The sequence below is a fragment of the Chionomys nivalis genome, chromosome 10, assembly GCF_950005125.1.
Source record: "Chionomys nivalis chromosome 10, mChiNiv1.1, whole genome shotgun sequence".
Lineage (NCBI taxonomy): Eukaryota > Metazoa > Chordata > Mammalia > Rodentia > Cricetidae > Chionomys > Chionomys nivalis.
The window spans coordinates 81,890,785-81,912,923 of NC_080095.1; the positions used below are offsets into that span (position 1 = coordinate 81,890,785).

At 48.7% G+C, this 22,139-nt stretch overlaps 1 protein-coding gene across 11 annotated transcripts in view; it reads right to left on the bottom strand.

Moving 5' to 3' along the window:
• Atxn7l1 (ataxin 7 like 1) overlaps window positions 1–22,139 on the bottom strand; it is a 214,089-nt gene continuing 191,950 nt past the window's right edge. For 3 of the 11 annotated variants that reach the window (XM_057782311.1, XM_057782315.1, XM_057782316.1), the window contains 4 exons: window positions 16,286–16,478; window positions 12,535–12,656; window positions 10,955–11,260; window positions 6,625–8,599 (listed from right to left, as the gene is read on the bottom strand). In XM_057782311.1, the coding sequence (XP_057638294.1) occupies window positions 7,507–8,599; window positions 10,955–11,260; window positions 12,535–12,656; window positions 16,286–16,478 (1,714 nt within the window). In that variant the 3' untranslated portion in view covers window positions 6,625–7,506. Of the gene's footprint in view, window positions 665–1,735; window positions 3,405–4,316; window positions 4,392–6,624; window positions 8,600–10,954; window positions 11,261–12,534; window positions 12,657–16,285; window positions 16,479–22,139 lie in introns of those variants that run through there. The other 8 variants (XM_057782308.1, XM_057782310.1, XM_057782307.1 and 5 more) reach the window with 8 other exon arrangements.

Consider the following 22,139-nt stretch of genomic DNA (forward strand, 5'->3'; position numbering starts at 1 on the left):
AAAAAAAAAGCAAAAAAAAAAAAATACAATCGTTCAGTGGAGAAAAGCTTCCAGACCTGGTGCGGACCACAGCAGGATCACAGATACAGTTTCATTCTTTCTTTGAAAACCTGTAAGCCATAGAGTTTACTATTTACACCTACTTCGGACATGTATTTGCTTACAATGTCACAGGCATGGAATGGATTCTATCTGATAGTGCTAATCCGTAAAGGTGCGGGACGACGGAGGGAAATGCTTAGTGTTACAAAACGCGGATCATAGAAAAGAAACCCACGCCACGAGTGTGGCCTTGGTTGAGTAGGATCGGACATGCTCTCTTCAAAATTCTTCTGGAAAAGCTTCTAAAACTGGTTAGTAGGAAAGGACAAATGGACAGGTGCAAATTCTAGTCTGTGCAACAATGGTTATTTAATTCACCCCATGACTGACCAGCTACATAAAACCCACAGAGTTTCATTAAAGCGCCATGGGCTGACGGCATAACAAAATATAAGGTGTAAATAGAAAATTTCCTTTTTTCCTTTTTTGTTTTTTTTTAAACAAGAGTTCACTGAGAATCAGCAATAATAGAATACGCTGTATAAACTATTTCCTACAAAGGCTGATCAGCGTTATTTACAGTTGGTACATTGATACAAAAGAAGGCATACAAGTTATCCAACTCGATTTTCTGATTTTTAAATTTTATATGGCTGACAGGTCTATACGGAGGCTGAGACGAGTCAGGAGCTCCTCAGGCAGACAGGGGTGTGAGCAGCCACGGGGCCGAGACGGAAGGCTGAGTGGGGTGTGGGGAACAGAAAGACCCGAAGGGACGACTCTCCTGATGCGTTAAGTGTTGGTCCAGTGGAATCCATGAGAACAAACACAAAGGAAATCTTTTCTTTGCATTCCATTATTTTTTTTTTCCTAGCTACAAGCGTTTTTAAAAATACATCAAAACGTAAACCCGGGGCTAACTGTGAACAAAGAGATACTGGAGTTTTTCCCTTTTTGATCAGTTTTCTGGAATTGTCCTCACCTTTTGGTCAAAGCGGTCTCTCAAGAAAGTAAGCAGCATTAGGTGGAGAGCCTCTTTATTGCGGCTTCTGGTGCGAGACCCAGGGCAGACCTCGCTGAAGCCTGCTTGCTCCCTCCGCCTCTGTGAAGTCGCCGTTCCTTGGAAGCAGCATGCCACCTCTCAACCTTCGGTTTTCCTCTCTGAATAGCAGAGTTTAGGGGCCAGAGGCTTATTTTGTTGCTGAGACTTGTTTTGTTTTTAATCCCGCAAGTTTTACAACTCAAAATAAATTATGTATTTATATTTATATTTATATATATATATATATAAAACAAGACATCTAAAACCGAACAAGACAAAAATTGTGCAAAAATAACAAAGATATATACACACTTTTGAGTCTGAAGAAATGTACAATAAAAACATAATTCAAAGAACATTTTAAAAATATAAACATTGCTCAAACTTTCCCAAGTTTCATATTGTTTCTGAAACTATTCTGGTCAGTTAGCTCTGTAATATAGTAAAACATAAATTATTACAAAATTAACACTATAAAAATTTACTTTAAGAATATCTTCTAAACTTTTTTCAATGGATCTAACCTTGTTTATAATTTCTTAAACATTTATAAGTCTTAAAATCTGTCTTAACCTTAAAAAACAACAAACACCCCCCAAACAAAAAAGTAACAATCACCCCTTAAATTTGCAGCCACCCCCCCCCCCCGACGTAAATTGACCAGCATATAAGTGCACTTTTAACACTGGAGAAAGAAAAACGAAATAACCCAACCAATGTCCTGGTGCTTAACATCAACTCCCGACTTAAAAAAAAAAATCTTCATTTTCTGTTTAAAAATTTAAGAATCCTGTAAGAAACACTGTCAGTGCAAGTCCAGTGACGGACATCACTCCTTTCTCCTCCCGTCTTTGCAGATTCCAACTCTGTGGTGAGACTTAACAGTAGTCTGATCTTTGGGTTGGGAGAAGAGGAATGGGAAGGGCATCTTTGGGGAGGGACGGGGGTGTGCCCAGCTGCGAAAATAGCATTCACTTCTGATTTCAGGATGGCACGGGCGGGCGGGCGGGCGTCTGGCAGATCAAAGCCGGAGCACCTGTTCCGTGTACCAAACTCTCTTTCTCATTCCCCATTGGAGCTGCTGTTTCTTTCAAGACTCCAATGTGAAGGGCTTAATAGCCGTGGTGCTCCGGTGCCTCCCTGCCCACGCCTCTTCTCTATCTCTGGCTGGTCTGTCTGAGTTGGAGCGCCTGAGGATGGAGGGCAAGCTTATCAAGGGTGTGGGTTTGCAACCAGTAATAGTTCTTATTCCCACAAGGAGTTTGGCACAAAACCTCCACGCAACCAGACTTGTCTCTGGAGGACCCTTCCTGGCCCCAGAACTTTCCTGATATCTCAAGAATTTTCAGGAGCTATGGTCACAGTGCCACCTTATGAAGTGACTTCCCTAGGTCCCGTGGGCTTTCTGTCTCTGGCTGAGCCAGCTTTAGGAAACTGTGCACTGTGCCCTACTTGGAACGGACTCTTCAGAGTATATTCCAGACAAGCTCTGACCATCACAATCATTGGGTTCCCACCATCTCAGGTCCCTTCTACCCTTCTACCCTTGTACCTGACCCAGTGAATCTTTTCTGCACAGCTGGGCCTTGGCATTGAGTAAGCCACACCATGAAAGGGCCACTGACCTCACTCTAGTGGCTGGCATTTGGCTCTGGACAAGGAGATCTGCGGAAGGTCCACTCCCACCCCACAGTGCACCTCCAAGCACAGGCTCCTCCCCAGCGTGTGGTCCAGGGCTGCCGGTGGGTGGGAGCTAGCAGCTTCCCATGGCCTCCGGAGCACAGTGACCCAGAGGTGAAAAGGAAGGGCAGGGTGGGAAAGGACTCGGGAGAGCATGAGCTCTGCAAGCGCTAAAAGTTCAAGAGCTTCTGTGGGTGCCAACCTGGAACCAGAACCCGGAACCGGAACCGACAGTTTGCACCTCTGTGCTCGGGAGCAAAATGACGGTGCACTAGCAGCATCAGGAGACAGGGGAGTAACCCCGACGGTGGAAGAAGGTATAAGACCAGTGAAAACAGAGAAAACACTGTTTCTGTGAATCTCAAATTCAGGCTCTTTTGCCTTGTCTGTCTTTCTTTCTTTCTTTCTTTCTTTCTTTCTTTCTTTCTTTCTTTCTTTCAATTAAAAATCCATGTTAAAAAAAAGAATTAGAAGAAGAAATGCCAGAGCCACAAGCAGCGTCCAGGAATCACTCCCCCCACAGACCTCCCTTCTCCCGACTTAAGTCTCCTGGGGAGGATGTCTACCGGGACTGGTTCGAAGTGGCTTCACCATCTTGTTAGGGAAGAGTCCTTATCCTGCCCATTCTGCTTGTGTTCTTCTAGGAAAGAAAAAGAAAAGAAAAATGTGTCTCATTCAGGGTGATCCATGAAAATCCAGGAGGGCACCTCCATTTTCTTGTATGTCACAGAACGGAGAAGAATCCACTACCTGGATGTGGCTAAGAGCGGCCACACTTTGTAACTAAGAGCATGGCTATAAAGACGTCCATTGTTAGTGATGGTAGCTCCGAGGCTGGAAACGTGAGGACAACTGCGTGGCTTTCATGGGCTCTCTCCTGGATAAAGGGTTGGGATAACTGCATGTTTTCTCTGTGCCTCCCTTTTTATTGGCTCATTTTTTTCAATATAATATGAATGACACAGTTAGCTAATGAAGGTAGAGCCCTGGGTTAAACAGGTTTTGGAGATTTGGGGTGGGTGTGGCTAATTTCGGTGTGACTTAGCTTCAGCTGAGTACAGCCTTGTCCCTCCAGTCACTACCTGCTGCTTGTGTTTGCTACTCCTTCTGTGAGGCATAACTGCCTCCCTCGCCTTTTCCCCAGGCCTGAGCACATAGCCCTTTGGAGAAAGCCACTGATCTCTGGGTTTACACATTGATCACTCTTACTTCTCCCAAGTGAATCAAAATATAACGGTCATTACAGCTAACACTTGACTTTGCTACGTGCCAGAATGTTTTAGCTATTTTTCAGAGACTTTACATCAATAAGCTGGTTGAATCTTTACATAGGCCATTAGAACCTTGGGGACCATCATGATCCTCACTTTATAAAGGAGGAAATGGGGGAAGCAGATTGCTCAAGGACCCACAGCTAATAACAAGAAGGTCCATGTTTGGAAGCCAGGTTATCTGCTCTGCTGGAGGTGAGACTTGAACTTCCGATGCCAGCGCATGTTCTTACTGGTCTGACATTGGCTCTGTGTGGCTTCCCCCACCCCTAGAAACTTACCTGACGGCTGTGTCCTGGGCTGGATAGGCTTGCAGGGCTGGATTGGGACAAAGCTAGACTGCTATTTTTTCCAACCTGAAAGACACCATGAACTCCCATTCAGACACGGAGGCAAACTCGAGAAGACCCTCTGACGCCGTATGTTGTCAGGGCAGGCAGGGGAGGAGGGCGGTACTACAGGTCTTACTCCCTCGATTACTCAGAGTGGATGCTTCCCACTTAAATGGCAGAAAAAGGGACAGCAGTTTGTGGGCACTTTTAAGAGGTCCCTCTCCCAGAGTTCTTAATTTCACCCCTTGGATGTGCACACTGCAGGAGGCAGGGCTTATCCCACTGCAGCTCAAGAGCCCACAAGCTCATGCATCTCTGAGCGCAGTGCAGGCCCACCATGTTTCTAGCCCTGGCTCCTCAGGTCTGTCTGGCTAGGGGGTCCAGGATTTAGCCTCTGGTTCTTCAGAAAACCAGTTATGCTGGGCTGCTCTTGCATGTGCAGGGAAGGAGGAGAAAGGGTACTTTGTCCTGCCTGGCAGGGTCACTGGGATGGCAGGCTTGGGGACATAGATAACCTCTTTCGGTCTGTCTTTGTCTCCTGGTGTGGTGGGCTCTGAGAAGAGCTGGTGCCAGGGTCCAGTCCCATGGTTCCAGCTCATTTGCAAAGGGGGCTCTTGCCCCCAGCCTCCAAACAGCCCCTTCACTATCTTTGCTCCCCCTTTGAACACAGGCACCCACCTTTCGCTCTGAGTACTGCTCTGTGTCCCGTTAAATACCCTGGTGGAAGTTTGGGGTCTTTTACTTCCCAGACACAGTTAGGAGAACCTGAGAGTTCTCTGCGAGGCACAGAGTCTCATTTTGGATTTCTTTTTGAGTCAGGATCTCGTGTAGCCCTGGCTGACCTGGATTTCACTGTGTAGCTAAGGACGACCTTGAACTCCTGATCCTCCATCTTCCCATTGCTGGGCTGCCATACCTGGCTCTCATCTTAGGTTTCCAGAGCTTTCCTCTCTGTGTCCTAACAGAACCAACACAGCTGCCAGAGGCCTTTTCCTTTTCCTAAGACATAGAAATAAATGCCCAGGGGTGACTCCAGCCAAAGCCTTCTCTCAGTTGCCTGGTGACAAGCATGGTGCAGCGTGGCTTCTGGGGCACATTCTCAGGGAGGTTCATGGGCTCTTCTGCTGCTAGCTGGGCTGACTCACCGTGCCGACTGAGTGTTTCACTGAGTGTTTCAGACAGTCTGGGAGCCAAACAGCCAGCACTCAATACCCAGGCCCTTCAGGCTTGACAGGAAAGCCCAAGAGCCCAGAGTCAACTCCTGGGTTTAGGTCTCTGCTCCACTGTTCGCTTGCTGTGTGACTTTGGGAAGCTCATGTAAGTTCTCTATGCCTTGCTTGGCTCATGTATATAAAAATGGGTTAATAGCAGGTTAGGTACTGAGTTCCTGGACCTCAAGGGTTTGGGGACAGGGACCATCAGTGACGTGTAGTCGGCCAGTAGAACTTTATCTAAAATGAGGAAAGCAAGGCAGCTTTGCTGCAGCAGGTAAGATCCACAGGCAGGGGAAGCGGCTCCACCTGTTAGCTCCCCCGCGGACTCTGCTCTTACTCTTAGCCTGTTCACCCTCAGCCTGTCTTTTCACAAGACCCCCAGTGTATCTGTGTGCATGCATTCCAGTATAAGAAGCTGTGTGCCTCCTTCTGAGTCTACAGAAGACCCCGGTTAGCAACCCACGTCTCACCGTGGCCAAGGCTGCAGCTGTCTGGCCCTTGCTCGTGTGTGTGCTTGTGAATCCCTCCCAGAAGGTGCTCTTCTTGGGGCTTTGTTGAATGTCTTACATGGTGACACAAAACAGTGGTTCTCAACCTGTGGGTCGAGGCCTCTTGAGGGGGCAGGGTCGCAGATCAGACACCAAAAAGTAGCAAAATTACAGTCATGAAGTAGCAAGACAAATAATTTTATGGCTGGGGGTCACCACAACATGAGGAAGTGTATGAAACGGTCGTGGCATTAGGAAGGTGGTGACCCAGCGCATTAATGCATCTCCTTCCTCTCTCTTTCTCTCTCTCTCTCTCTGAATTTCCCATCCCTAAGCAGGGCTGGCCTTAGGGTCTATTAGTTCCCTGGTGAAGGGTGGTTCTCAAAGCCCACTCGGAGGAGACCGAGGAACCTGGGGTCCTTCCCTCCGGCTCTGAGCTCCCATCTGGTAGAGGGTTGTCATCAGCAGCTCTCCCAGGCTGCGTAGGTAGCCTGAATTTGGGGAACAGGAGCAGAGTTCAAGGAAAGATACAGCTATTCTTTGGCCAGCCACATCTCCCAGCTTCCCTACCACGCACACTCTTGTGGGTATCCTGGCACTGAGTGCTTCTCTTGCTAGCTCTGCCTTGCTGGGTACAAGGGGCACTTTTGCTTTAGGAAGGGAGGGAGGTTGAGGCAGCCTGAGGTGAGGACAATCACCTGGAAGCTGGGAGATCAGGCTGCCACTCTCCAGGGGCGGGGGGGGGGGGCTGACATCATTTAACCAGTCTGGGTCTCAGGCTCGTCCTGAGGGGATACAACAGTTCAGATCAAACTTCTTAGCAACAAAACGCTTTAATGAAGTCGTCCTTGGAACCTCAGGGTATGAAACAGACAAAAGGAATGGGGGATCTCAGAGCCTCTTTGGGCCCCAGTTTACCCATCTGTAAAGTGACGACTGTTTTTGTACCCCCTGTGCTGGGCTGGCAGGAGGACTAAAGGAAGTGAATACTGTAAAGTCCTGTGCACAGGAACCAGCAAAGTGAGGGTCTGACTGTCAAGTCCTGCGCACAGGGACCAGCAAAGTGAGTATCTCACTGACTGTAATGTGCTGTGCACACTGACTGTAAAGTGCTGCGCACAGGGACCAGCAAAGTGAGGGTCTCACTGACTGTAAAGTCCTGTGCACAGGGACCAGCAAAGTGAGGGTCTCACTGACTGTAAAGTCCTGCCCACAGGGACCAGCAAAGTGAGGGTCTCACTGACTGTAAAGTCCTGCGCACAGGGACCAGCAAAGTGAAGGTCTCACTGACTGTAAAATCCTGTGCACAGGGACCAGCAAAGTGAGGGTCTCACTAACTGTAAAGTGCTGCGCACAGGGACCAGCAAAGTGAGGGTCTCAGTGACTGTAAAGGGCTGCGCACAGGGACCGGCAAAGTGAGGGTCTCACTGAGAACCCTCAGAGCAGAGGATGCGCATTGCCTATGGGGAACCTGGGGAAAGGAGCCATGTTTATGTTGCCTGCCTGAGCCACCTGGCCAAGCAGGGGCACTGCCCAGCTCCCCCTGCCCCCCAGAGCCGATGAAGGCAGTGCCAGGATCTCCCTTACCTGCCGAGAGGAGGTGCTGTTAACGGGATCGGGCACCGGTGCAAGAAGGCTGGGTGGGTTCTTTTTGTGGACACTATTCATACCAGGCATTTTAGTGATCTTACAGGCTTTGCTACTAGGGCTTGAATTCTTACGTTTTTTTCCTTCTGATTTGTCAAAAGAGAGGGGCAGAGAAGACATGGCGTTGTGTGAGGCCAGAGAGAGGTCCCCCGCGTGGAGCGCAAGGGAGGGTACAGAGAGGGGACAGGGGCCACTGCTGCCACCCACAGCGCCCACCTGTCTCACTATGTCCATGGGGCTGCTGGGCAGTGAGGTCCGTCCTGAGGGCTCCAGCTTGGCACTGAATGGGCTCACCCCGTTGTTTGTGTGCACAGACAGACTGTTGTAGGGAGGGGCTGCCTGATAGGAGTTCAAAGAGGAACTGGCGTTCAAAACGCAGTTCTTTTTGTGGGGCCCTGGCAATGGGGATGAGAAGGAAGCCTGCAAGGACAAGGAGGAGGAGGAGGAAGTTGAAGACTGCGGCTTCCTCTTTTTGTTACTTGGAGATTCGTCACTACGAGCTGACAGGTCTTTGACTTTTGAGGATTTGCTGGTTTTGGTTTTGGATGGCTTGTGGGACGGGGAAGGAATGACAGCTGGTATCGGGGACACGGCGGAGGGGGCCTTGAAGGTTGAGTCCATGATGCTGAGGGTTGCAGCCACATGGGGAAAAGCTGTGGTGTGGGACATGAGGACACGTGGGTCCGGCGATGCCACAAAAGCCGCGTCTGAGAGCATGGCGGATGTCATTATGTAAGAAGAGGTGATTCTCGAGCTGATGGGAGCTGAAGGAAGATACACAGCACTGGGGTTGCTGAAAGGCTGCAAAACGGATGCTGGAACAGGGGTGGTGATGTGGGCTGCTGGCGAGGGCATGGGGCTATCTGCCGCAGGAGGGATCTTCCTAAACACGAGAGAAGAGCCAAAGAGAAACAGTGAGACGTCGGGTGGGCATCGCCTGGGGGGTGCCGGGTGAGCTTTGGTCGGCAGGGCTACAGAGGACACCCGGTAGGACCAGACTATGGAGAATGAAGCCTTGACGGATGGTGAGAACTGGAGGATGGCTTTTTCCTACGCTGGCCACTAATGCAACATCAGCACCTGTCTCCACGCCTCAGACCCTGCTTTCTGTGCTGATCTGGGTTCATTAGGAAACGGCAAATGCTGTCAAGACTATAAATGTCCTGAGCAGTCTCCCCGACCTCACACACTGCTAGCAGTGATGAAAGTGGTTTTCAGTGAGGAGAAAAGGCCTCGGCCACCTGGGCATGCCCCCCTCTCCTCATTGCAACCTCTTCCATTCCTCTTTCCCATGCTACCTTTGGCTGGAGATATTTTGAAAAGAAACCATTTCCTAACTTGTCAGCATTCGTTTTTGCTGGCTGCCCAATGCCTCTGGCTACTCCATAGAGAGGTATTTCTATTTTAGCTCATGGCCACTGGATGGTGGTGGCCATGGAAAGTCAAGAACTTGGAAAATGATATCAAGTTGCCCATATCTCTTTCCCTCACTCTACTTCAGTGGGATTGACACACAGCTGCCGTACAACAAGTCCTCCTGCTCCTGGGCTGGGAAAAGGCGAGAGTTCTGGACCAGTGTGCCCAGAGGGGATCAGGAATTTAGATACGGGCAGAAGGCCGGCATGTGAACAGGGTCTCGGAGAGCCACTGCTTTCTTAGAACTAATGTGGGATGGAGCCTGAGGGCAAAGTCCATGGACTAATGCCAGCACCAGGCAGGCAGGGTACCATTCTTAAGGCCTCTGCATGTATTTCTGTTTTTCAGACAGAGTCCTACTATGTAGCCCCGCTCTTGAATTTGTGGTCTTCCTGCCTCTACGTGTGGGATTACAGGTATGTGAAAGCACCTAGCCATAAAACTCTCTGCCTTCTGGCGTGTGCTGTAAATGGCTCCATGTGCATCTTATGACTTAGGTCCATGCTGCTGCTACTCTTGGGACCCGGAGATGGTAGCTACGGCAGCTATGGGATCACGGCTGATTCTGAAAGAAATAAGTGGTGTGAGGAGCCTGAGAATGCTTTGTTATTTTCTGCAGAGCTCTCTGCTTGCTCCCCAATGTATGTCTTCAGGAGATTTCCTTCTCTGAGGTAAGTTCCTTTTCTCAGGAGGTAAACTTGAGGCATAGGGCAGAGGGGCCTCGCACTGTCCCTTCTCCTCCGCAGGCCACCTCCAGCTGAGAAGAGGCCCTCTCCTGGCATTCCCCTCTGAGGATCATTTGTCTGTCCCTTGTCGTAGAGCCTGCAGCTTGGCTTCCATCTCTAGGGTGGAACCCAGCGGCATCCTTCAGTGCGAAGCACAGTGTCTCTGAAACTGGCAGACCAAGGAGATTGAATACAAAAGTGTTGCCAAACCCCAGGCAGTCGTGATGGCGACTGAGAGCTTCCTTCTTCTCCAGCCCTTGAGGACCTCAGAGCTCCTGCCATCCCTAAGTAAGATGCTGGCTGCACAGATAGATCCCTGCTGTGATAGATGAATGAGGGTATGGACAGATGGATGAGGGGGCGGAGGATGGGAAAGCAGGTGATCTCAGCAGCAACACAACTGTATTGTCAGGGACTATGCATGCTGGGCAGGGATTCCCATGGAGTCAGGCCCTGAGGGTCAGCACACATCCTCACAACTGTCTGGCCCTGCACAGCCCTTCCCTGAGAGTGTGGGGGCACTAACAACTCCTCTGCTGTTTTTGTGACCCTACTGTAATACTGCAGGCGCCCCCCGCTGCCGCTGCAATGTACTCCCTAGGGGAATTTACAAGTCCCAGGTCATTAATTTACTTAAGGGGGTGGGGCTTCACTTCCGGGACCTTCAATGTCACGTCCCGAATGTTGGGAATCTTAATGTCCCAATTTATATTTTGCTCATTAAACAGTATACATACTTCAAATTCTGAGACAGGCAGAATTGAAGTCCTAAATCTTACTTGGCCCCTGCTCAAGACTGGAATGGCTGCTACTTCTGCTATATTTTCTAGACCTTTCTTTCCTCTCCTTTCCAACCCTCATTGGTAGAGGAGAAGTGGGAGGCGGGGCAGTCCCTGAGAGCTTTCTCCCCAATGCTAAACAGTTTCAGTGTTCCCTGGGTGCTCAATGGGATGGGGTTTCACCTGTGTGGGGGCCCCTGACTTAGGCTTTGCACCCTGGCCTACAGGAAGTCCCACATAAAAGCCCAGAGATGTAAATACACTCCTGACAGCTCCCGTCCTCCCCTTGCCAGCTGCTGTGGAGATCCAGATGCTGACCTGGCTGAAAGAGAATACTGTGTTGGCGTCTCCTGATGCAGAGTTAAATGCTTGTTAAAGAAAAAAGAGTCTTGGCCGTTCCTTTTCTTCCTAATGTCTTCCATGCCCCCATCGGCTGCCATCCCTCCAGGTTCGGGCCCATCAGGGCCTGGAGTTTGGGCCCCGAGGTTGAGAGGGCAGCGGGGTGCTACGCTCTCCAGGGTTGACACCCAGGCAGCCCCAATGTTGCTCAGTGACAGCAGATTGGTTAGGCAAGTCCTGAACAGAGGGGAGGGACCTGATGCCCGGTGGCTCGGGCTTCTGTGCCTGAGGAGGAAAGGAACATGGAGCTTGAGCTGACAGTATACCAGCGCGCGAAATACAGACCAACACATTCCTTCCACGTGCCAGGGATTCACACTTTCGTAACACAGGGGGCCGCAGTGCTGGGAGAATCACCAGGGCTGGCTGTCATGTTTGGAAGCTAAGGCAGAGGGCCAGGTCATCCGATAACCAAGAACTACATGATCCCTGTGCAGGACTTTCTGAGATTTTCAATGCATACAAACAGGAGCTAATGATGCCCTATAGACAGGCAGGGCAGTCACCCACGTGGGAAGACATGATAAGCTTCTCTTTTGGCCCTTTCCTAGTTGATATAACAACATCTATCCTAAGTCCCCTATGAGTCCCCTGTGAGAAACAAGGGGGTGCTCAGGTCTATGTGTGCAGAGGGGCTAAGGTGACAGAGTTGCCTTGGGAGAGGAGAGGCTGTGGGTTCATTTCCTGTTTCTCAGGGTGCCCTGTGGCCTCTCAGATGCTTTGGGACCCTAGTCTGACATGATCCATCCTTTTAGCGGAGTACACCAAAGCTCCTTTAGGAGAAACGCGGGATGGGGACACTTGGAGCTCGGCTAATAGGGACAAAGTATAGCTTCTTGTCTGCCATGGTTGAGAGGGTCCAGGCCTACTGGGACTTCTGAAGAGCATCCTAGGTGTCTCCCCTTTCTGTAAGTCCCTGTAGAGTGTAAGTGCGTTGGGAAATGGTGTAGACACCAGATAATAAACTGCAGGTTAGAGAAAGAGAAGGAGAGGTGAGGAGAGGGCCCTAGGGAGACGGGAAGGGCCAAAGACAAACTTAACCCACTTCACAGCACCGTTCAGAACCTGCCCTTTTAGACAACTTGACACAGTTTTTAACAAGAACAGCAACTAGCTAGAAATTGGTTTGTAACCATTAAGAAAATTTTACTATTGCTCCTGAGCCCTTAACATCACAAACAGAAGCATATTCTTGACATCTTTAGATAATCTGAAAACAATTAAAAAAAAAACAGCAAAGGCCTATAATCCCATGGAATAGACAAGATCTTACCTAAGATCCTTTTCAATTGTTTGAGAAGCTTACCAACCCAACCATCCCAAGAAGAACAACCCAAACAACACATTATAGGTACCCTATAAAGCTGTTCATTAGCACTGACATTTAGAACCGGTCAGGAGCCCTGACAAGCCAAGTGTTGGGGCTTGTCCACAGGGTTCGGGCTCAGATAATGGAAAGACAATTGTCAACTTAGACCACAAAGAAACGGCTCACTTACTTCCACATCTGTGAATTCAAGTGTTTCTCTACCATGGAGTTTAGTGCGAACCGAAACCGGTCCCATCTTCTATCGAACACATAGTACCCTCGTCCCATGAGGCGACTCCCGAAAGAGCAGAACTGTGAGGGGAAAAAGAAAAACATTTTAATTGTGATTACAGGTTAATAAGCTAATATGAAGCACACAGAGAAAAATAACATTTGCATAAAAACATACAGGGGTACAATTTTGCTCAGAATAAAATAAGCGACTGGTACTGAAGCCAAAAATATTTCTGTGGTGTGGTGGGTGGAGCTGTGGATCTCGGCAGAACCTCACACTTAAGCCAGCAATTGCGCCACTCAGAGAGTCATGCGCGTTACCTCTAAGATGGAGCCAGTATTTGAGGATAGAAAACAAGAGGACAGCTATGTCCAGAGAGACTTTGCAGCTCTGGCTCTTCATCACACGACCCATTATCTCCAGGAACACGGGGTTCCCTGCCTGAGCCAACCGCTTCCTTCCTCTGGGAGCTGCCCTTCCACTCCAGTCCCAACTGCACCTGCACCATTTCATTTATTTTTATATGCTTTGGTGCTTTGCCTGCACGTAGGTCTGTGTGAGGCTTTTAGAGCTTGGAGTTACAGACTGAGTTGCCATGTGAGTTCTGGGAAGTGAACGTCCTCTGTGAGAGCAGCTGGTGCTCTTAACCACCGAGCTATCTCTCCAGCCCTTAAAACATATCTGTTGTTATTGTTGTTTTGTTTCGGTTTTTTGAGACAAGGTCTCGATATGTAGCTCTGGCTGTCCTGAAACTCACTATGTAGACCAGGCTAGCCTCTAACTTACAGAGAACCACCCACTTCTGCCACATCTGCCCTCTTTATCTGCTCTCCGAAGATGCCTGGGGTACACCACCCCTCTGAGCCCTTACCCAGTACCCTCTGCCTGATGTTTCCCTCTTTGGCAATTACGGTCCTACCCTTTGATGTTCATCTTATAGTTCTCATTGCTAATGGCCTTGCCTGACTGATCCTCCCACTGTGGACACTGACAACACATCTACCTTACATTATATTACATTTCACTTAGACTCATTATAGCGTAGATGTAATTACATATGTGGTGGCTATCAATCTATAACGTGTGGGGACTTCATTCTCTTCCTCCTCAGTCTAAGGATCATTGAGATTAGGAATTAGAAAAGAAAAGAATTTTAGGATTTAGGAAGCTGAGGCAGGAGTTCAAATAGTTCAAAGCCAGCTTGAGCTACACAGTGAGAGCATCTAAATTTTTTTTTTTAATGTGGACTGGGAGAAAAGGTTCCAAAGAAATGTCTAAAATAAACCACTACATTTAACTTACAACTGAAATATCAGGAGTGTAGTAAGCACTGGCTATAAGGCAGGACACCTGAGGGCCAGGAGACACAAATGTAAGAAGCAGCCTCTTTGCTGGGTCTAGAGCTCAGGGAAGCCTTCAAATGACTCTATAATTCAAATGGCACCTTCCCCCCCTCCACCCCCAGGCCTCCAGCAGCTCCCTGGACGCAAGCCCAGACTCAGTGCTGAATTGGCACCCGTTCCACAAATGCATCCTGGACCCAGCCTTCAGAGCCGTTCTCAGGAGGATCTAACTGCAAGGTCTTCCATTTGTTCTGCTTCTGCTTGAGTTGTGGGGGGTTGATATTAAAACCTTGCTACCCACAAAATCTGATGCCGCAAATTATTTACTACAGCAAGTTCTTACTGACCAAGGAGGAAAACATACAGGGGAACTCTTCAGCTCAGAAGCTGGCCTCCACCTGTCTGAGGGAGCTGCTCCCGGGGTAGCCATCACCTTCTCTCTCGTCCCAATTGCTAAGGACACATTGAGCAAGGGTTTATTACAAAAAAAAATATGATTTAATGTGTCAGTTGGCCATGAGAACAGAAGGACAAAGCAAAGACACAAACCCACAGGTTTTTCCATTTTAATCAGCAAAACATTAAGGGCCTATGAATGTCCTGTGGACGTGGCTAATCTTCTATAACATCTTGCCCTGTGGACAGACGTCTTGATGCTCTCCAGAGCCTGGCCTTTTGGGAGGAGCCAGTATCCCTTTCAGACTCGGAAGCTGGAGGCCCCTTTGGTTTGGCTTCCAGTGTATCTAATAGCACTTAGATGTGAAGCCAGACAGTGAGAGAAGCTGGCACCGTGCGCCTCTGGCAGAGCGGCAGACCTCTCTGCTGTGCCCTCATCCCCAGCATCCTGACTTATGTGGCCCTGTCTTCCTGCTAACACCAGCACACTTCTGACTTGATACCTTGTGCGCAGCAGTAACAGAGAAGATGTGTCTCCTCTCAGACCTCGGGATGAGGCACAGCTGGGTCACCACACTCTGGTCTTTTCCTGCCACCTGCCGGTGCAGCAGCAAACATGCGCAGACTTCTACTGCGTACACGGAGATGTCTGCTGCGGTTTCATGGGAAGCGCTTGTTTTGTGATGAAGAAAGCATAGCATCTGGGAAGACCCCTTTTCCCTATGTCCCCTCTCTTCCCATTTAGAATGTCACTAGGTGACAATGGAGCTGCAAGGGATGTATTAAAACGTGAACAGCCAAGGTATTTACAGATAGTAGAGAGGTTGAACCAAGATTGCAAGGGTACTGACTTCTAGACTTCCTACCATATAAGATAATCTTGTGTGAATATGGAGGCGCTGGGTTTTCTACAACTGTAGGCAAAACCATTACAGTGAGTCCCCCGCTATTTCTGTACTGGCACAATCTCAGGTTATAGGTGAGCCATAGGTCGACATCATCTCCAGAAAGGGGAAGTGACTTACACAGAGGAGAAGGGGCCAGCCTTGCCTTCCAACAGGATTATTTCATTGATAAAGCCCCTGAGTCAACCAGAGTTAATCCTTCAGACTCAGGCAAGCACCAGAATGAACCACCGTGGAGAACATATATTCCCAGGGCCCAGCACTGGAATGTGTGGCTGTGGATACCACCAGCCGCTTCCTTTCTCAGGGGGTTTGTGAGGCAAATGTGAACAAGCTTCCAACCAATGCCTTAATTTCCCCTCTGGCACGGATGACCATCTGAACTGTTGGAGCTTTTGTTAGCAAGCCACCAGGGCGGATGAAACACTGCCCTCACCACCCGCTCTGCTGCCCTGTGGTCACACTGCTTACTAACAGCAATCAAACAGAGCCGTCCAGGAGACTGAGCCTGAGTTGCTGCTCAGACAGCTTCAAGAGCAGGTGCGTCTGGCCAACTCTTGCCCAGAGGCTCTGTTTTCAGATGTGCAAAGTCAGGTTGGCTACCAAGCAGTCTTAAAAGATGACAGCCAGTGGGGAGCCCCTCCCTTTCTTTCCACGGTCAAGAATATCTCTAATCCCATTCAGCCTTTGGGATTTCCTTAGAAATTCAGGCCTCTGTTGCTATCACCAAGTTGCCTTTGAAGCACAGGGGGCCCAACAGGGATGGGACAGAGGAAGCCTACCGCGAGAGGTCTGGGGGTCCAACAGGGATGGGACAGAGGAAGCCTACCGCGAGAGGTCTGGGGTCCAACAGGGACGGGACAGAGGAGGCCTACCGCGAGAGGTCTGGGGGTCCAACAGGGATGGGACAGAGGAAGCCTACCGCGAGAGGTCTGGGGTCCAACAGGGACGGGACAGAGGAAGCCTACCGCGAGAGGTCTGGGGGTCCAACAGGGATGGGACAGAGGAAGCCTACCGCGAGAGGTCTGGGGGCCCAACAGGGACAGGACAGAGGAGGCCTACCGCGAGAGGTCTGGGGTGGTGCGCGGAGAACTGACAGTCTAACTTCTCGGACTCCTCGGCTCCGTCCATCTCCCCTTCATCACTGGACAGTCGGCTGACAATGTCACCTCCAGCTGGGGGCAGAGGGGGCTCCGGGGTGTAGGTGCTCTGATTCGAAGATGTACTGCTGCTTATGCTGTTTGCAGATGACGGTCTAGGAGCGGGAGGGAAGAAGACATGGGTTTTCCTGAGGAAATCAGAGCCACCGATTCCATGCCACCAAGAAGCGGTCCTCCCATGATGCCGGCAAGGGTGGGCCAATGGCAGTTTCCTACAAAGGAAAGAGTAAGCCTCAGGGGTTGGCAGCTCTCCACGGTGGCCCACGAGGGTTCGGTGCTCGTCCTCTGGCTGGCTGCCTCTGGGTAAACTCAAGCCCAAGGGAAAAACTCAAGTGTGGGCCTGAGACGTGAGCTCACCCAGAGCATGTCTTCTGAGAGTTCAGTGACAAATACTCACCCACCACCAAGTGTCGCGATCGCTTGGCTTACATCCTTCCAGACTTCCTTAGTGTACACACATGAATTTTTTTAAAAACCTATGTCATTTTTTTTTTCAGCAAGAACAGGATTTGAGACAGGATCTCATGTACCCCAGGCTTTGAACTCCTGACCCTCATGTCTTTGCCTCCTGAGTGCTGGGGTCGTAAACGTGTGCTACCCCATGCCCAGTTGACGCAGTTCTGGGGATCAAAGTCAGGGCTTCAAGCATATTAGGCAAGTATTCTACCAACCGAGCCACACCCTACTTGCCTCAGCCCTCGGGACAGATTTATTTTAAAAAATTATTATTTTGTGTGTATGAGAATCTTGTCTGTAAGTATGTCCGTCTGTCACTTGTGTGTGCCTGTGTCTGAAAGAGAGCAGAATCCTCTGGAACTTGAGTTATAGGTGGTTGTAAACTGGGAATTGAACTTAGGACCTCTGGAAGAGAAGTCATTGCTTTTAACCACTGAGTCATCTCTCCAGCCTGAACACATTTTTTAGAACTTAGTGATGTAGAACTCCTTTTGTATATTATCATTTTTTAATATCCTCCAGTAACATTTAATATCGATGGCACAATTTATGTAGCTAAATCCTAAACATTTATTTCTAAATGTTCTGGAAGGCTCTTGGGTAGTATAGCCCATCTTGGCAGGAACACCTTGTCCTGCAGGATAAACGTGACTTGGAATTTGCTAATTGCATCTTGGTCATACAGAAAAATAGCTTTATTTATTTACTTACTTCTCTGTTATTTAGAGACAGGGTCTCTATACAGCCCTGGTTGACTTAGAACTCTCTGCGTAGACTAAGCTGGCCTCAGGCTCAGAGAAGTGACAGAGGAGACCCCTGCAAGAGGCCTGAGTGCTGGAATTAAAGACACACACCACCATGCCTGGCAAAACGTGTACCATAAGCTGGCCTTGAGCTCGTGACCCTGCTGCCTCTGCCTCTTTAGCGCGTCCTACTGGCTTGTGCCACCACAACCAGGTTTTCACTTTTCAGAGAAATCTTTACCAGGGAAATGTCATCATCTATGCTATTCAAAAGACACTAACAAAAATGCATTACAATAAAATCTCAAAATGTCAAAATCAGGATAGGTAAGTTTTCATCAATTTGTCGCTACTTTCCAGTATGTAGGGGAATTTCTATAAAAAAATGAAAATGGACACAAAAAGAGAGTGAGCAGTGCCACCCTGTAAGTAAGAAAGGGACTGAAGGATGTCCTGTTTTCTTCTTTTTATTTTTTCTCAGTTTTATAGAGATGTATTAAGCAACAGGGTCTTGTGTAACCCAGGATGGACTTGAACTTGCTATGTAGTGGAGGACCCTGATCGTTCTTTACTACCCAACAAGTGATAGGAAGACAAACATGGGCTCTACGTGCATCTTCTGAAATTATTATTTCAATCAAGTTAACTAAAAAATTAGCATACCCATCGTTTCTTAGAGTTACCACCTCCCACAGTCTACTACGGATTGATCCAGGCTCTAAGCAAGCTAGAGAAAGGTGTACCACTGAGCTCTAACTCCAACCTTCTTTCTCAGTTTTATTCTTAGGCAGTTTCACTAAGGTTGGTCTTGAACCCACTGGGTAGCTTAAGCCAGTCTTGAGCCTATGGTTTTCCTGCTGGGGAAGACCTTGAACTCCTGATTCTCCTGCCTCTACCTTTAAAGTGCTGGGATTACAGGCGTGTGCTAAGAACCCTTCCTCCAGCATTGCACTGTTTTTCTTTTACATAAATTCTCTTTACAATTAGCCCATGCTATCCTTGAAGCCACAAACCTCCTGGCACAGCCTGTGGAGTGCTGGGATTACAGGCGTGCACGGCTACACCTGGCCCCTCATTTCTTTACGTATTCACCCACAAGCAGACACTTAGCTTGTTTTCATATTGGCGATAGTGAATGATTCTACAATAAACACCAGAGTGCAAAGCTTCCATTAAATTAAGTACAGGAATCACAGTCCCTCACCAGCTTCTCTACCCAAATCCCACAACTAAAGGTACTTAAGGGGTTTTTAAAGAAGCAAGAAAGTCAAAGAACACAGAGCAGCAGAAAGACGATGATTGTGACCCTGAATCCACGTGGGTCTTTTTAATTGTGTCTGCTAGTGATTAGCTTAGGAGAGTCACAGAAAATCAAAGAACATTTATCGTGTGTGTTTGTGTGTGTATGTGTGTGTGTGTGTGTAGGAACACAGGAAATCTCTGTTACATGCGTGTGAAGGCAGGAGGAAGTCTGTCTCTTCAACCTAAAACTGCTTGGAATATAAATGAAATCCAAGCAAATGGATGAAGACACAGATGGAATGGTCTCAGCTTCATCTGGACCCTGCAGCTGGTTGTACCTGGGACAGCTGTGGCCATCTTGCTACAAGATTTGAAGGATAATTCAAAGGATAATTTATTTTCTTTTTTAAAAGGTGTGGGGGGGAAGAGGGCCATTGAGATCGACAGTGGTCAAAAGCACTGGCGGCCGGTGACCTGAGTTTAATATTCGGGAGCTACATAAAGGTGGAAGGAGAGAACAGACTCCATGGGGTACCGCTCCCCCAACACACACATGAGGGGGGAGAAAAGAAGAAACCCATCTCTGGGGATTGGCACCCCCTCACCTGTGGACTCCTTGTCATACTCGGGACACATCATAAAGACACAAGTGTCCATAGCTCAGGGTTCTGCTATTCGCACCTGAATTGATACACGTCTGAGCAGGTTTTCGTAGACATTTAGATAATGTGGCTGGGGATAGGAAGCCTGGTACCTACACCTACTGAGGGCTGCAAACCCTCCTGTTTAAGGCAGTAGGATCAGAAGTTCAAGGGCAGCTTTGGCTATGTATTGAGTTCAAGGCCAGCCTGGGCTATATAGTGTAACCCTACCTCAATAAAGAAAAAAAGTAAACGATAAACAAAGACGAAACATAGCTGAATACATAGTTGGTTTCTGTGCAGGTCATCTCCACATCTACCAAATACCACCATGCCTGGCAGGACCCAACATTCTCAGGAGAAACAAAGGTCAGAGAAGGTGAACTGGAGAGGCCACAGACAGAGGCTTCCAAGCAGGCTGCAGACAGAAGCCAGGGGCTGTCCTTAAGGAGGACCCCCAGGTGCCTAAGCCAGCCCGACATCAAGTAGCATTCCAGCTGCAGGGAATCTTCCCAACCTTGGGCCTGGTGACCAGATGCTCTCTTGGGTTGCAGCTCCAAATGGAGACTTCCTGCCAGCTTGCTGGGACCTCTTTTCCAGGTGTGCATTGTCAGCAATAGCCTGGCATCTCTAGAGCAGTCCCCAGTGTGAAGCTGACCAGCCAAACACAAAAGACAACAGCACATAAACGAAATACCTGTAGTGAGCCAGGACAGAGGAAAATCTCAAAACCTGTCTCCAAGTCTATTAAAATGCTCTCGCCCATCAGGAGAGAGGAGTGAGGCTCGGTGGTAGAGCTGAGCACTTGCTTGGCATACAAAAGGCCCTGGGTTTGGTCTCCAGCACAACCCCCTCCTCAAACCAAAGACAAACAAACAAAGGAGTGAATCACTTCCGAGAAATGCCTATCTTGTGAAATCATCAGAGAAAAATGAGACAAACTGGGCATGTCGGCACAGGCCCACAATCCCAGCTACTCAGAAGGCGGAGGCGGGGGATCATGAGTTTAAGGTCTCCAGAGAGACCCGGGTGGTCTGAATAAGAATGGCCCTCATGGGCTCATAGATTTGAATTCTTAGTCACAGGCAGAGGTGCTTTTTGAAAGTTAGAAGCATGAGGCGATGTGGCCTTGCTGGAAGATGTACGTTGCTGGAGATGGGCTCTGAGGTTTCAAAACCTCATGCCAAGCCCAGGGTCTCTCTTGGCCTATGGATCAGGATGAAACTCTTAGCTACTCCTTCAGCACCACACTTGCTGACAACATGAGAGTGGACTGAACTTCTGAAACTGTAAGCAAGCCCCTATTAAATGCCTTCTTTTATGAAAGTTGCCTTGGTCACGGTGTCTCTTCACAGCAAGAGAGCAGTGACTAAGACAGATCCTGTTTTGTTTTGTTTTGTTTGAGTTAGGGTCTCTCGACATACCCCTGGCTATCCTGGAACTCACCATGTAGACCAGGCTGTCCTCAAACTCACAGAGACCCTCCTGTCCCGACCTCCTGTGTACTGGGATTATAGCTGTGCCGCCACCCCTGGCTGAGAGCCTATCTTATAAATAAAAGGCTGGTGGGATGGCCCAGTGATTAAGAAAGCCTGGTGTTATAAACGCGAGGGATCACGGATCCCAGCCCTCATGAACAATGTTGGTGGGGTCCTGTGCATGTCTGCAGCCCCAGCACCACGTGCAGTGAGGACAGAATGATCACGAGGGCTCACTTCCTGCCAGTCTTGCTGAAAAATCTGCGCTCCAAGGTTCAAAGGGGGACCCTCCCTCAAAGGAACAAGGTGGGTAGCAAAAGGAGGCCACTGATGCCCTCTCTGGCCTCCAAATACACACAATCAATTAAAAATAAACTAAAAAATAATCTTTCACAAAGTACAACAAGGAATTTAAAGAAAAAAAGTAAAATAAAAGATCAGGAAAAAAAATGCCCAGCATTCAACTAAGAAGAAGACAAGAAATGGAAAATACAGACAATAGTGGGGCAAAAAGTATCTAAGACGTAACAGGAAAAGGACCTGGGAGAGGACAGGTATTTCCATATTGCATGGCTCTACCAAGTACTCACTTCAATCAACTGAAAAGGAGCTACAGCCAGAGAGCTGTCTATTGCCTGAGGTATGATGACGTTCTTGAAAGGCAGAGGCAGGTGGATCAAAGCCAGCCTGGGCTGTCCAGTGAGACTCGCTTTCCAAAAAGTGAAAGTAAATGATGAAAATTAGACACATTAGAGACACCCCTGAAAACTTTCAGTGCCCCGGGCTATGGAGGTATAAGTTTGTCAGGACAAAGAGAGAGGAGTCAGGATGTTAGACTTCATGGCAGAGACTCCCTGTACCAGCCATCGATGGGAAAATGGCTTCGAAATTCTGCAGGGAAGTGATTTCCAATCTAGTTGTATACTCAAAGGGATCATCTATTCAGTGTTAACGCAGAATGAAAATGTGCTTGCTGGGTAAGGACTCTAAAATTGATCTCCCACGAACTTCTTCACGGGCAGCCACTGAAGGAACTACTCCATCAAAGCAGAGAAGCAAGGCAGAGACAGGAACGCGGCAGGAGCCAGGAGCCGGCACAGCTGACATACACCCACCCCACTGGCAGGAGAGGCTGTTTTTTCTTCTGAGCCTTCTGGCACTATTTGATTTTTGAACTATGAACCCATATATAACTT